Raw genomic sequence first — 14,749 nt, 5'->3', positions numbered from 1 at the left:
ATAAATACTAGACTTTCACTAACACATACACCCCCCCCCCCCCCCCCACACACACACACACACACAATATTACACTACACACAAAAGAGTGTTCACGGATATTCAGACTGCCTGAGGTAAGAAATCATAATGGAAGCCAAAGGTGCAGCAAAACCTGCAATATTACCACTTTGCTGCTGCTCATAAAAAAGGCCAAGGACAAACTGGACACGCACAATCACACAGACATTAGTTTAATCCACTAGTTAAATAATAGAATGCTAATGAGGGCATTCAAACATGCTTTGCCATACGAAGCTGGTATCAATAAAATATTACTTACACTGCATTTTACTGTAGAATTATGGCTGACATTATATTTTGAGCATTGATTAGTCTCATTGATAAACAAATGTAAATGTCTTTTTTTTTTTTTTTTTACCTTATTACACAACACCAAAATTCAGCTCAAATATCACATATTCAAGTCACAGCATAGTTCGGGTCATCTGTATTTGATTACTTCAAAATATGTGTGAATTTAAAGTTGTTTTTTTAATTTTATTTTATGATGTTTAGCCTACTACATCACAAATACATTTTTGAAAAGTAATATTCTTTATATATCCTAGTAAGTGGAAAAAAAAAGTTAATTGCCATATATGATTCTGAAAAGCCTGATATGTGATCATATTTAATTTCTGACAATCAGTTTCTTGGTAAGTTTCTCCAATATATTGTACATTTCTGTAATTTTTTTCTATATACACTACCGGTCAAAAGTTTTGAAACACTTGACTGAAATGTTTCTCATGATCTTAAAAATCTTTTGATCTGAAGGCGTATGTTTAAATGTTTAAAATTAGTTTTGTAGACAAAAATATAATTGTGCCACCATATTAATTTATTTCATTATAAAACTAAAATGTAATTTAATTTTTTTTTTTTTTTTTTCAAATTGATGACTTGGACCAAATAATAAAGAAAAGCAGCCAATAAGTGCCCGACATAGATGGGAACTCCTTCAGTACTGTTTAAAAAGCATCCCAGGGTGATACCTCAAGAAGTTGGATGAGAAAATGTCAAGAGTACATTTCTGCAAATTCTAGGCAAAGGGTGACTACTTTCAAGATGCTAAAATATAACACAGTTTTGATTTATTTTGGATTTTGTTTAGTCACAACATAATTCCCATAGTTCCATTTATGTTATTCCATAGTTTTGATGACTTTACTATTGTTCTAAAATTTGAAAAAAAAAAATTAGAATAAAGAATGAGTAAGTGTTTCAAAACTTTTGACCGGTAGTGTAGACTTCTAGGACAAACAGATTGTTTTGAAATGGTTGAAGTAAAGACTGATGGTATGGCAGCGTTCAATACACACAAAAACACAGACTTTCTGGAATTCAAGTGCAACCTGTCTAAATGGCAATTCTGAATTTGTCCCATTAATGACAAAACCCCACCAAGGAAATCTTTAATCCTCTTCAAACGCTTCTCTCTTTCTCTGTATCATTCATTCTCTTTCATTTGTTCCTTGTCCATCACAGGAACCAGAATAAATAAATAAATAAATAGGAAACAATAATATGGTGTAAAGAATTCAAACAAAGAGCCCACAAACTGAGATGTTCTAAGAACATCTGACATTTTACAAGATGATTCTATTAAATTTATCAGCATAGAAAAAAAAAAAAAAAAAAAAAAAAAAACAGATTCTGGCAAAAGTTTGTTTACAAAGGGTGGTTCTTCTTGAGGAACTACACATCACTGCACACACAAAAACACACATCACCAGCAGGCATGCGGATACACAAAGGTGGCGTAGAGGTGTAGAGGTGTACAGATATGAAGATGTCTGCAGGCAGAACATTTGAGACACACACAAACCCTCAATTCACACACACACACACACACACACACACACACACACACACACACACACACACACCACACACACGTTGGTGCGGCTGTACGAATTATAGATTCTATCCCCTAACCCTAACCCTAAACCTAACCCTCACAAAAAGCATTTAAAAAATAAATAAATAAATAAATAAATAAAAATCATCATTTAGTATGTTTTTTAAGCGATCTGAATTATGGGGACACTAGAAATGTCCTCATAAACCACATTTATAGCATAATACCCTTTTAATTACCAGTTTGTAACCTAAAAAAAGTTCCTCATAAACCATCCAAACCCACCCAAACACACACACACACACACACACACACACACACACACACACACACACACACACACACACACTTTATCTACTTCTCTCACCGATTATGCAGTTAATGTACAGTATGTTACAATTTACATAAATGCTGCCTCATGAATATTTAACCTCCTCACAATTATAAAATTCCATACTAGCACCTCATTACCATACCATAATTATAACACATTCCTGCCAAATAAATTCCCTGCTTGATTCTAACAAGTTTTTTTTTTTTATTTTATATTTTTATGAGTAATAAAGGCTGATACCGCACATTCCAGGAATCATTTTAATATTTGTTTGTGTAAATATAAGTTGTTTAAAGTGAATTTAGATAAAAGCAAAAATGACAGCACAACAAACAAGACCAGAAGGGACAGAAAGTTTGAATACTTTACGACCTCCAAAATAAAATGCAAATGTATTAAAAAAAAAAAAAAAAAAAAGAAAAAGGCTATTCTTTTCAAATTCACTGTAAATGCTCACATTGTTGACTTTTTCTGCAGCTTCTTTAGAAACAAGTCAAACAGCGTATTAACTTGGCAAGATGAGGGTTATGAAATGAGAGAAATGTGTTGTATAAAGAAAATGAAGAAAATTACTCCTGAACCAGTAAAAGAAACAAAGAGTCAAGTCTGGTTAATAATATATATACACATGTATTCAATAAATCCTCTTTATCCTCACTGACTTAATAGAAATCTGATTTATGACATTTTCTGGAGTATTCGTAGAGTGACCATTTACAGGGCCGCAATCATGGTTAGATTAGCATTCGCCATTTATATCAAAACCACTCTCTGGCATTATAGTGTGTAGATCTGTCCCCTAAATATTTCAACACTAAAAGATTCTATGAGCCTCTGAGGAACTTTACAAAATATACATTTGTAATATAAAAAGGTGAACATGTATACATTAAATGTCTTTGTTTGTATATTTAGACAAACAAACACTGCATTATGTTTTCATAAAAACATCCTCCCCTAACTCTCTACAACACATGTGGGTCACATTTTGACCCAAAATCTGTCTCTCTCAAAAATTCGCCACAATACGTAACAAGAACCACAGGAGCAACTCGGAATAGCTTGATATGCTGGTGAAATGAGTTTAAGAGGCTGGTTTTGTTGCTCAGAGGCACTGTTTAAATGAGAGAATTCTAAATGAAAACAGCTTTAATAGGGTAGAGGGAAAGTCTTCGATTGCACCCGTGTTTAATTTTATAAGCCTTGACCCAGGCGATTTAGGTCTTTTAATTGCCCTTCTCTCATTGTTAAAAAAGACGTATGTAGCCATCTTTAACAGCTTAAATTGCTTTAAATAACAGTTTAGTTTCTACGTTTCTTCCACCCGTTCTATCTGTTCATTTTGAATTCCACTAAAACAACACTTCACGGTGAAAATTTTATTTCAAAACAGATTAGATTACACAGATTTCTGGGATACTCATATTCAGACAGAGAGAAAACAGACTGAGTATGAGCTCTAATGTTTCTAATGAAGTGGGTACTGGTGGGTGTGAACTTTGATGTTTGGCTCATGCTAAGAACCAATCAAAACTCCAGGTGCCTAATTAAAGGCATATCATTTTCTTCTTTATACAAGCCTTACTTCTAAGATAAACTGGAAACTTATAAGTGACTGACTTGCTTCTATGCAAAGGATGCTCCATTAAAAAAAAAAATGGTTTTGCAGCTTGTTCAATTTACTTAATTAAAATGAACTGAATCAAGACAATTCTAGAACATTTTGTCACAACATGATTTCATTGTGTTCTATCCATTTAAATTTCTAAAATGTAAATTTACTTAATCCATTTGAGTTGGGACTACATGAATACTTTTTGTGGTGTTCCACTGCCCAGCCAGCATGCTTTGAATGGGACTCGCTAGGGAGAGTAAATTTTAAAATTAAAATTGTTTCTTTATGTGTTTTTTTGTGAATATATTATGATAATATTTATGTTATGTCAAGACTTTTGGGGGTTACCATTATGGTAAAGTGTGGAGCTGGAGCTAACGATCAGGACAGGTAGATGTTGCTCATGAAATGCTGTGCTAACCATAGCACAGTAACTAAATTTTACTCTGTAGTGCTTCAAACAAGCATGAATTTAGCATGCTAATATTCACTTTCACTAGTAAGTGAAGTTTGTTGGGTTTATCCAATTCAGCTAGGTTCTTTTTACATAAAGTGTTTGTGTTGAGATTACATAAGTTAAGAAAACTAATTTCAAACACGATTGAATCAAGTTAGGCCAAAGAGCAATTTTCTTTTTAGTCTACCTTAGATTTTGGCCAAAAGATGGTATCGTAAACGTCATTATGCTGCTTGCCTTTTGTTGCCGCATTCACACTGGAAGCATGCCTATGACGTCTTAAAATGTTGTCTAGTTAGGTAGATCACTAGGCTATGGAATGGAGCCTATGAATGGCCTCCTAAATGAGTAACAGATCTTTTCACCGATTAGATGCAGCTGGAACAACAGTTTCAGTCGGAAAGCTGAGCACATTCAAGGTGAATTCTGTTACTTAGGCCACAGAGAAATGTCAAATGTGCACACTTAAGCTAAAACACCCCCCTCCCTCTCTCTCTCTCTCTCTCTGTTTTTCTCTCTCTCTCTCTCTGTAGCATGACCTGTCTGTTTCATATGAGGCCTGCTGTGTTGCAGAATGCTCTGACAGGCATGCATTTAAATAGGATTTCAGATACACAAACCATCTGCATCCTGACAGCCCGCAAGCTTATGAATATTAGAGGACAGATACTTGAAACAACTGTGTGTGCGTCTGCTTGCATGCACTGGACATCAAGCCAAATGGGTACAGCTAAATTTACTGTGAATCATACCTATTCATCCTCTACAGATGTTTACCACCACGACCATCACCATCATCTTTCCCATCATCAATGATATCATCATCAGAAATAGTTGCCACATCTCCTGTATTCTTATCCTCATTATATCTAATTATTACCCATCATCTCCATCTACTTTGATAGAAAGTAGCATTGATTCAGTCTAACACCACATCCCAACCAGGTGTAACGTGACAGACAACATGACATTTTGTCGTTCGTGTGTTTTCTAGTTTTGTCATGTTATGCTGGGTATCTCCACACACAATTAAATATTAGTCTAAAGTCCTGCTTCACATAGCTGTATATTAAAGCCAACATGCATTGGATCAACTTTTTTGCAAACCGTTTTACTTACGTAATGTAATGGAAGAGTACTCTACCCTCCTGGAACATCGCCAGCACCCACTTTTGAGGAGGGTTTTTTTTACAGAGACGTGGAGACTGAAAGTCAAGTTCACCTTCGAGAGCATCTTGACGTATAACTATTTATCAGTATTAAATTACTGCGGTAGCTTTAGGCTATTAGCTTGAAAATATTAGTTTTAAGATATCAGTAGATAATTCAATGCCTAAATAGCTACTTTGGCTGTTGGTTAACATTATACCATGAGCCTCTGTGCCACCTACTGTGGCCTAAAGTAGGTGATGTTAGCCTAAAAAGAAAAGTTGTTGTTTAAAAGACAGAGCAAGTTATTACATTTTGATGAAAGAGTACAAAGACACATTTTCTTTGGAATAACTTACAGTGATAAATCAAACATGTATTAAGCAACTATATACTGTAGGGTTACTTTGGTTTTCATGTTGACTTTAAGCATTAAATATGCTCTGATTGACTGTGCTTTTGTTGCTTGGTGAAAATGTTCACTTTCAGTGGGAACAGAAAAATAACTTGATGCTTCTCAAGTTGTCACAGCACACCTGGTTAGGACATGGTGTAAAGCCCAGCTTACCTTTGCCATCTGTGCCTGCACTCCACTGGCCTTCAGGGACGCTACGGCTTTCTGTGCCGCCGCCGGACTGTCGAAATCAACAAAGCCATATCCTACACAGACAGATATAAAGTAAGTAAGAGATATGAGTAGGTTATTTATACACATTATAGCACACAGTCAGACATATCTTAGTGTTTTGCCAAAACTAAAGAATTCTTAATTAGACATTATCTGACACGTTTATCAGATTTTAAATCCATGGGTCAAAATAAGACCACACAGTTGTTTGTCTCATGCTGATAGTGGAGACAAAGTGTGTACAGTATGTGGGTATGTGTGTTTTTGTATATATATATATATATACTGTATATATGGAGAGACAGGAAACCATTTTGTTCAAGGCTCATGCTTGTCATCCATTTCCTAAGTAACAGGACAGAGGAGGATTTAGCCTGCCTCACCCTTCCTCCCCCACCCAACTCTTTTACCAAACATTTCTGTTCTTGGCAGAAAGAGAGAGATAGACGAAGACAGAGCGAGAAAGAAGATCTGTGACTTCCTCTACGACATATCACAATAAGAAACGTAGAGGCAGAAGTTCTTGAAGACACTCAGGGGCCAGTTCACTAAACAGTATCTCAGGTATTTCAGTGCAAAAACATGCATCTTAATCACTAACCATTGGCAGTCCAGCTTAACCATGCACTGCTGCTGCTGTTAGAATTTCATTGTAGTTTTTGCCATTCTTTTTTGTGCAGACATGCTTACTTTCTATGTAAATTAATCTTACTACAGATTGCGGCATTTTCACAAAACTCATCACTATTTGCTTGCAGCAAGTAACGCTTTTATCGACTGCTTTGTGCAGAATTTAGGAATAGGATTTTTTTTAAAAGAGACGTTTGTTTACATTTTCCACTGATCATGGCAGCAGTAGTTCATCAAGTGATGGACTATAATGTTATAACCAGCCATATAATCAGATGTGCATCATAGACAAACAAACTTTCTGCATTTTCGGCCGATTCAGATACATGGATCACAGCGATGGAGCAATGTTGTACAGTCTCAGCATTATATGCTAGACTGTAGTAGTCTGCTGTATCCTCTACAACCAACCACTTAGAACTGGCCTTCAAGATGGGGAATTATGCCATGCAAATTGCACTCAGCACAAATTATTGGGAGTGTTTGCACTGTCACCTGATTTGCATAATTCATGATTCATTTTCCCGAATCAGGTGCTGAACGAAAGAAGACAGTGAAATAACAGTGCTATCAGTGGGTGCAATTAATTCCAAGTGAATTCCCCCCTCAGTGTGTTTGAGGCACTTTTGAGGCAGTGTGTCTTCATTCAGTGGAGGTATCTCACCATGAGTCTTGCTAAACTCTAAACACACACACTCGCAAAGCCCGACTGACATTTGAAACCACAGATGGTCAAAGGCAGAGCTTTTGAGAGCTTGCAAAGAGTTCAAGCCAACAGCTCTATACGGCAAACATATGTGTTCATTTACGCACACACCTCATATATGGAACAGCATGCCATCCACTTTGAAGCCGCCCACTGAACATGGAAGTGAGAAAGAGACAGAAAGAGAGAGAAGAAGATCTCTACAGCGGAGAATTGAGCCAGCCAGATGCTCCAAAGGCTGCAGATGTTTCATAAGCCTAAGAAAACAGTGTGTGTGTGTGAAAAAGGATTTCTAGTAGACTGTTCTTGATCCAGAGAGAGGAACACTTCTGGTTAGAGAGAAACGCTGCAAGCATTCCTGAGGTCGTTGACCAAGAGAGCTACACAACAGCTTTCAGGAAGTGGGCTGGGAGAGAGATTCCAAGTTGAAGAATACAGGAATCAATTCCTATTAACAATGTGACGCCCTGCACTGGAATATGCTGTTTTGGAAGATTTCCATAATTAAATCCATAAATTCAAATATGCCTTAAATAAGTGCACATATTCTGTTTTTGTTCTAAAAACATCCCCCACACACAACTGCTTCCCTTTGAAAATACTGGCATATGTTGTGTTTTAGATGCTGGTACCAAGTATGGGATGTTTGTATGTTAGCTAGCTTAACTAACAAGCTTGATGAAGCTGGTTGACCAAATTTTTTTATTTAATATTTTGCTGGTGAACATCACGGCTACAGTTGAAGTCAGAAGTTTACATACACATTAGCCAAATACATTTAAACTCAGTTTTTCACAATTTCTGACATTTAATCATAGAAAACATACCATGTCTTAGGTCAGTTAGGATCACTACTTTATTTTAAGAATGTGAAATGTCAGAATAATAGTAGAAAGAATTATGTATTTCAGCTTTTATTTCTTTCATCTCATTCCCAGTGGGTCAGAAGTTTACATACACTTTGTTAGTATTTGGTAGCATTGTCTTTAAATTGTTTAACTTGGGTCAAACTTTTTGGGTAGCCTTCCACAAGCTTCTCACAATACGTTGCTGGAATTTTGGCCCAATCCTCCAGACAGAACTGGTGTAACTGAGTCAGGTTTGTAGGCCTCCTTGCTTGCATACGCTTTTTTAGTTCTGCCCACAAATTTTCTATCGGATTGAAGTCAGGGCTTTGTGATGGCCACTCCAATACCTTGACTTTGTTGTCTTTAAGCCATTTTGCCACAACTTTGGAGGTATGCTTGGGGTCATTGTCCATTTGGAAGACCCACTTGCGACCGAGCTTTAACTTCCTGGCTGATGTCTTGAGATGTTGCTTCAATATATACACATACATTTCCTTCCTCATGATGCCATCTATTTTGTGAAGTGTACCAGTCCCTCCTGCAGCAAAGCACCCCCACAACATGATGCTGCCACCCCCATGCATTACGGTTGGGATGGTGTTCTTCGGCTTGCAAGCCTCACCCTTTTTCCTCCAAACATAACAATGGTCATAATGGCCAAACAGTAAAAATTTTGTTTCATTAGACAAGAGGACATTTCTCCAAAAAGTAATATCTTTGTCCCATGTGCACTTGCAAATTGTAGTCTGGCTTATTTATGGCGGTTTTGGAGCAGTGGCTTCTTCCTTGCTGAGCAGCCTTTCAGGTAATGTCGATATAGGACTCGTTTTACTGTGGATATAGATACTTGTTTACCTGTTTCCTCCAACATCTTCACAAGGTCCTTTACTGTTGTTCTGGGATTGATTTGCACTTTTTGTACCAAACTACATTCATCTCTAGGAGACAGAATGCATCTCCTTCCTGAGTGGTATGATGGCTGCGTGGTCCCATGGTGTTTATACTTGCGTATAAATACAGATGAACGTGGTACCTTCAGGCATTTTTTTCTTGAGGTCATGGCTGATTTCTTTTGATTTTACCATGATGTCAAGCAAAGAGGCACTGAGTTTGAAGGTAGGCCTTAAAATACATCCACAGATACACCTCCAAACAGAATTGTCTAATTGTCTAAAGGCTTAACATAATTTTCTGGAATTTTCCAAGCTGCTTAAAGGCACAGTTAATTAAGTGTATGTAAACTTCAGACCCACTGGAATTGTGATATAGTCAATTAAAAGTGAAACAATCTGTCTGTAAACAATTGTTGGAAAAATTACTCATGTCATGCACAAAGTAGATGTCCTAAACGACTTGCCAAAACTATAGTTTGCTAATATTAAATCTGTGGAGTGGTTAAAAAATGAGTGCATGTATACCTCTGACTTCAACTGTATGTTGTCATGTGTTGCCATGGCTAGACCAGCACTAACCAGCATAAACCATTATGGATCAATGGCAGTTCATGCTGGTCTAATCTGGTCTTTAACCAGCCTAAGATGGTTTACTTTTCTTAGCTGGCCTAAGCTAGTATCCCATAGCTGGTTGGCCATCTGCTCCCTTTGTCTGACCAACTGAAAAGTGCCCCAAAACTCACTAAATCCAGGTCTCGTCTGGTTTTAGCTGATCTTAGATGGCTTCAGCTCATCTTTCAGCCTGGCCAAGCTGGTCTTCAACTGATCTCCCAAAGCTGGTCGGCCATCTGGTCTCCCAACCTAACCAGTTGAAAAAAGTGCCCAAACCCCTCTAAAACCAGGACTTAGCTGGTTTCAGATGGCCTTAGCTGGTTTCAGCTGTTCTTGCAACTTGGCCATGCTGATCCTCAACTGGTCTCCCACAGCTGTTTTGCCATCTGATCAGTTAAAAAGTGCCCAAAACCTTTCTAAAATCAGCCTTTTCTAAAATCAAACAGACCAGCGTGACAAGTCTGAGAAACCAGCGATAACAAACAAAATATCTTAGGCTGGTTTAAGCTTTTTTTTCAGCATGGTTTCTCTCCTTTTTTCTCTTCATCATTCCTCCTCGGATATCAACTCTGTGGGGAAAAGATTCAGACATGCATACGGTCTCCCTCATCTGCAGATAATTCTAATTTGAAAAGGAAAGAAAGGGAGTGAAAGAGAGAGCTTGTCTTCATACTGGTGTGTTGTACGACTAATGAGAGGCTCGTGATTGAGCCAAAGAGAAATCAAACACACCCTCTCTGTTGCCCACAACCCCCACCAACCCTCTCCATCTGTCATTGAGGACAAGGGGAAAAAACAGCTGTCTGAAACACAAAATGTGCCTTTTTTTGTACAAACAAGTTCGTAATTACCGTTAGGCAGAATCCTTCCAGTTCCAGAAGCAAAAAATAAATACAAAAATATTTGCTTAATGCAAATCACATATGCGTATGTATGTTAACGTACATCCAACAATCCATTTAGGGAGAGTAATTAAAAACATTGCAAAGCTTTGGCGAATAACCTACAAATGATCTTGACATGCAGAATTCAGAAGCAAATCCAACTGTAAATAACCCTCGATGGTTTACATGAGGACTCCATCGTACAGGATTAATCTACGCCAGACAGCCTTATAATTGCAAATAGAGTTTGATCAAAACATAAAAGAGCACGTTTGAAATTAATATGGCATACAGTATATTGTGTAAAAAATATAGCGGTTGGGGAAGAAAGCAGGATGAACATACTGCATGTTGATTTGTGTGATTCATTGGAGCTTGACAAAATTTTGAACTGCGAATTAAGCAAATCTCATTCTTTTTTTTTTTTTTTTTTTTTTCTTTTTTTTACTATCGGTTTCTGTCTGTCTGATCTGCCTGGCTCCCATAAGTCCTGACTGGAAGCCTATCAGGGTGGAGAAGCCTGGCAGAGTAGGAGGGCAGCTAACTCCAGGAAGAGGAAGTCCTTTAAAGCCTGGAGTGGTTTCCTATACTTCCCAATCATCTACCTCTTCTCATGTGTGCATCAGTACTCATTGTTGGATATATTAGATATGTCCATGGAGAGAAAACATAACAAATAGATAAAAACACACATAAGTCCACAAAAAACATCAGAAGAACAAGCAGGAGCAATCTTGGCAGATTGTGTAGGATGACAGGCTGTTTATTTACAGCTCTGGCTGAGTGTTTCCTGAAAAGAGCCTGTCTGCTAAATCATCAATTTCAGCCGGACACTTCCCTCGCACTCACATCTATTTTTAAACCCTCATGACCGGGCCTGGACCTTTCAAATCAACACAGCATTAGCCCAATGCTTTTTCTCGCTGCAACTAGAGGCGGGCGTACATGGTGCAATATTCGGCTGTCGTGCGAGCTCCCGACCGATTCTTTCCAGTTGAAGCTGACCAATCAAGAGGAGGTGTTACAGCTCTCACGATCAATGTAATCTTAGTGTTCATGAATCTTTTACACATTTGGAGAATGGCCGTGTTAAAACAGTTTTCCCCATATTTTTCATGACCACATCACTGGGACGGATTCTACAGAAATGTCATGCTGTTCTCTGCTCTTCAAACAAATAATTTTCCATACGGGTTGCGCTAGAAAACCTTTTTTTTATCACTCTGATGGACAGAGTTTTCAAATTTCCAACATGGTCTATTTTTATTTGTCATACTTGCATTCATTTCAGTTCTAGGCCTACATATAGGGGGATATAGCATCTGTTATAATTGTATATGCACACAATAGTGGATATGTGATAGAAGATTTTTTTAACTCTCCAAGTGTGTGTCTAGTGAAACAAAGGACTTCTTGGCTGAAAGTTCTACCTGTCAATCAACCACTGTGCTAAAACAAGATGCTGTGTGCGGCTTTAAAGTGCATTCACATGGACAAGACCACACGGATCTTCTTCAGCATGTCTGCTATCAACATGCAGTGACACAGATGAGAAGGACGTAGCCTACACCTAAAGCTGAATAATACAGGTATTAAAGCAATGTCCTCCTCTGGCTTTATGTCTTATAATGATAAATAGCGCAAAAATTCGTGCGATTGCTTCGGAATTCACCAGGCCATAAAGTCGTGTCATGTATGACTGCACCTGTACGATTTTCAGAAAAACTGACTCGTAATGTTTGCAAGGGCTCACGACCTCCTGAGTGTCAGAACTCGCACCATGTACGCCCAGCCTAACTCTGTTAGTCACGTTAATGTCTTATCCGGCTGTAAAAACCCCTCCTACAATAACGCAAACACCGTTTTGCTTGCAAAGATCATCCAAACAATCTTTAAACCAATCATAGTCAGTCAAAAGCTGTCATTTTACAGGGATTATTGATTATACGAAGTGAGCTTGAGTGCTATGTGAGCCTGCTTTTTAATGCAAAACAATATTGACTGGGGTACTCACCTTTGCACTGGTTAGTGTTTTTGTCCAGGATTGCCTTTGTAGACACAATTTTTCCATACCTGCAAAGGACAGAGAACAACATGATCAGCTCAAATGCAAGCCATCACGGGATTAAGCGAGTTTAGACCTGTGTTCCTATAGCTAAACTGTTAGAGTATAGTACTAGCAATGCCAAGGTCACAGGTTTGATTCCCTGGGAATGCATGTATTGATAAAGTGCATAATTTAAATGCACTGTACAGTATGTTGCTTGGATAAAAAAAAAATATAAAATCTGCCAAATGCATGGTGCTAGCAACGGCAAGGCCATGGGTTCGATTCCCAGGGAATGCATGTACTGATAAAATGTATAGCTTGAATGCACTGTATGTTGCTGCTTTGGATAAAAAAGTCTTTCAAATGCATCAGTAGTCCTGTTTCCATCCAAGTTACAAAGTATATTTATGCGAAAAATCAAAATAACTCAAAAACAATTTACGATTAAAGCAGCATTTCCATCCCATGTGTTTAAGAATACAATATCGGCACTTCTATAAAATCTATAGTAATATATTTGATAAATGTGTCGAATAAATTGATGTCTTTTAATCTAATTAAAAACAATATCCACCTCAAACGAGCATATATGTTTTTTCCAGCATTTTTTATGCTGTATCTCAAATGTATATACAAATACGTGGATGAAAACATCTTGGTTACTGATGTATCCTCTGTTCCCTGATGGAGGGAACGAGACGTTGTGTTGATGTAGTGACACTAGGGGTTTGATCTTGAGAGCCCCAATCACCTTTGCTTAAAATAGAAAAGGCCAATGAAAATTGCCGAGAAGAATTTGCATGCCACTCTCCGCTCCGGACATACGGGTATAAAAGGAGATGGCATGCATCACTCATTCAGATTTATGCTGAGGAGCCGATAGAGAGTATGCATGCCTTGCAGCGAGCGCTCAACCACGTTGTGACCTTCTAGCGAGTTAGGTAAGGCGTCTCCCTAGTCCCGTTAAGGGGGGTGGAGGCACTTACCCAAGGAGGCAACAGGCGGTGTCTTAACTGATTGCTGTTAAGCAATGTCCCGCTGAGCACTTTTCTAGAATAGCGCTGGGAAGTGCTCTTCCCTCTCCAGGAAGGAGGGCACTATGGAGACCACATCCTGCCAATGGGAGTTAGCATGTGGAGAATACCTCACATGGACTTACCAACAGGGAAGTTTACATATGGAATTATACCACAGGAGGACCCTATCTATAGAGAGGGTACACAGCACAGTGGCCAAGGCAGAGAAAGCTCTGACGAGGGGAAACACAGGGTTCACCTAAGGGGAACCGAACTGTGGAAACTCATCATATGGGATTACCAAGGGGGAATCACCACACATGGAGCACTGAGCCTGAGCACACATGCTCACCTGAAAAGGGGAATACCATGAGTACTGGGCCTGGTGGCGTCACTCCTCCACCGAGTTCGTCACCTGAACAGTGCTAAAGAATTAATTCTTAACTCCGGATGTTCCAGGCATCCGGAGTTCGCAGGAACGGGGAACTGTTGTGGACAAAAAGCACACATTATCACCTTTGAAAAAGAGGAAAGGCGCAGTGCAAGCGGTACACCCAACCGGCCACCCGGTCTACCTGCTGTTACCGCATAACACTCGGGTCGAAACTGGGTCTATGCGTAGGCTATAAAACCTCGCAAAGGTATTGGGTGTAGCCCAACCCGCAGCTCTGCATATGTCTGCAAGAGAGCACCCACTTGCCAATGCCCAGGAGGATGCAACACCTCTAGTGGAGTGCTCCTGGACTCCCAAGGGGCACAGCAAGTCCTGAGACTGGTATGTGAGGAAAATGGCATCCACAGTCCAATGGGCTAGACTCTGCTTGAAGACAGCTTTCCCCTTCTGCTGTCCTCCAAAACAGACAAAGAGCTGCTCCAAGCATCTAAAGCTCTGCGTGCGGTCCATATATATTCGCAGGGCGTGAACTGGACATAGCAACAACAAGGCCGGGTCTTCCTCCTCTGAAGGGAGCGCTTGCAGTTTCACCACCTGGTCTCGAAAAGGAGTGGTGGGAACTTTGGGAAC

At 38.9% G+C, this 14,749-nt stretch overlaps 1 protein-coding gene across 2 annotated transcripts in view; it reads right to left on the bottom strand.

The window, feature by feature from the left end:
* LOC127454487 (RNA-binding motif, single-stranded-interacting protein 3) overlaps window positions 1–14,749 on the bottom strand; it is a 237,115-nt gene that overhangs the window by 149,574 nt on the left and 72,792 nt on the right. For both annotated transcript variants that reach the window (XM_051721746.1, XM_051721745.1), the window contains exons 3-4: window positions 12,674–12,732; window positions 6,027–6,118 (exon numbers count right to left, since the gene is read on the bottom strand). In XM_051721746.1, the coding sequence (XP_051577706.1) occupies window positions 6,027–6,118; window positions 12,674–12,732 (151 nt within the window). The remainder of the gene's footprint in view (window positions 1–6,026; window positions 6,119–12,673; window positions 12,733–14,749) is intronic.

This window comes from Myxocyprinus asiaticus, chromosome 16 (genome assembly GCF_019703515.2).
Source record: "Myxocyprinus asiaticus isolate MX2 ecotype Aquarium Trade chromosome 16, UBuf_Myxa_2, whole genome shotgun sequence".
NCBI lineage: Eukaryota > Metazoa > Chordata > Actinopteri > Cypriniformes > Catostomidae > Myxocyprinus > Myxocyprinus asiaticus.
Note: the sequence above shows the minus strand (reverse complement) of the source record. Positions and strands in the feature narration are given on the sequence as shown.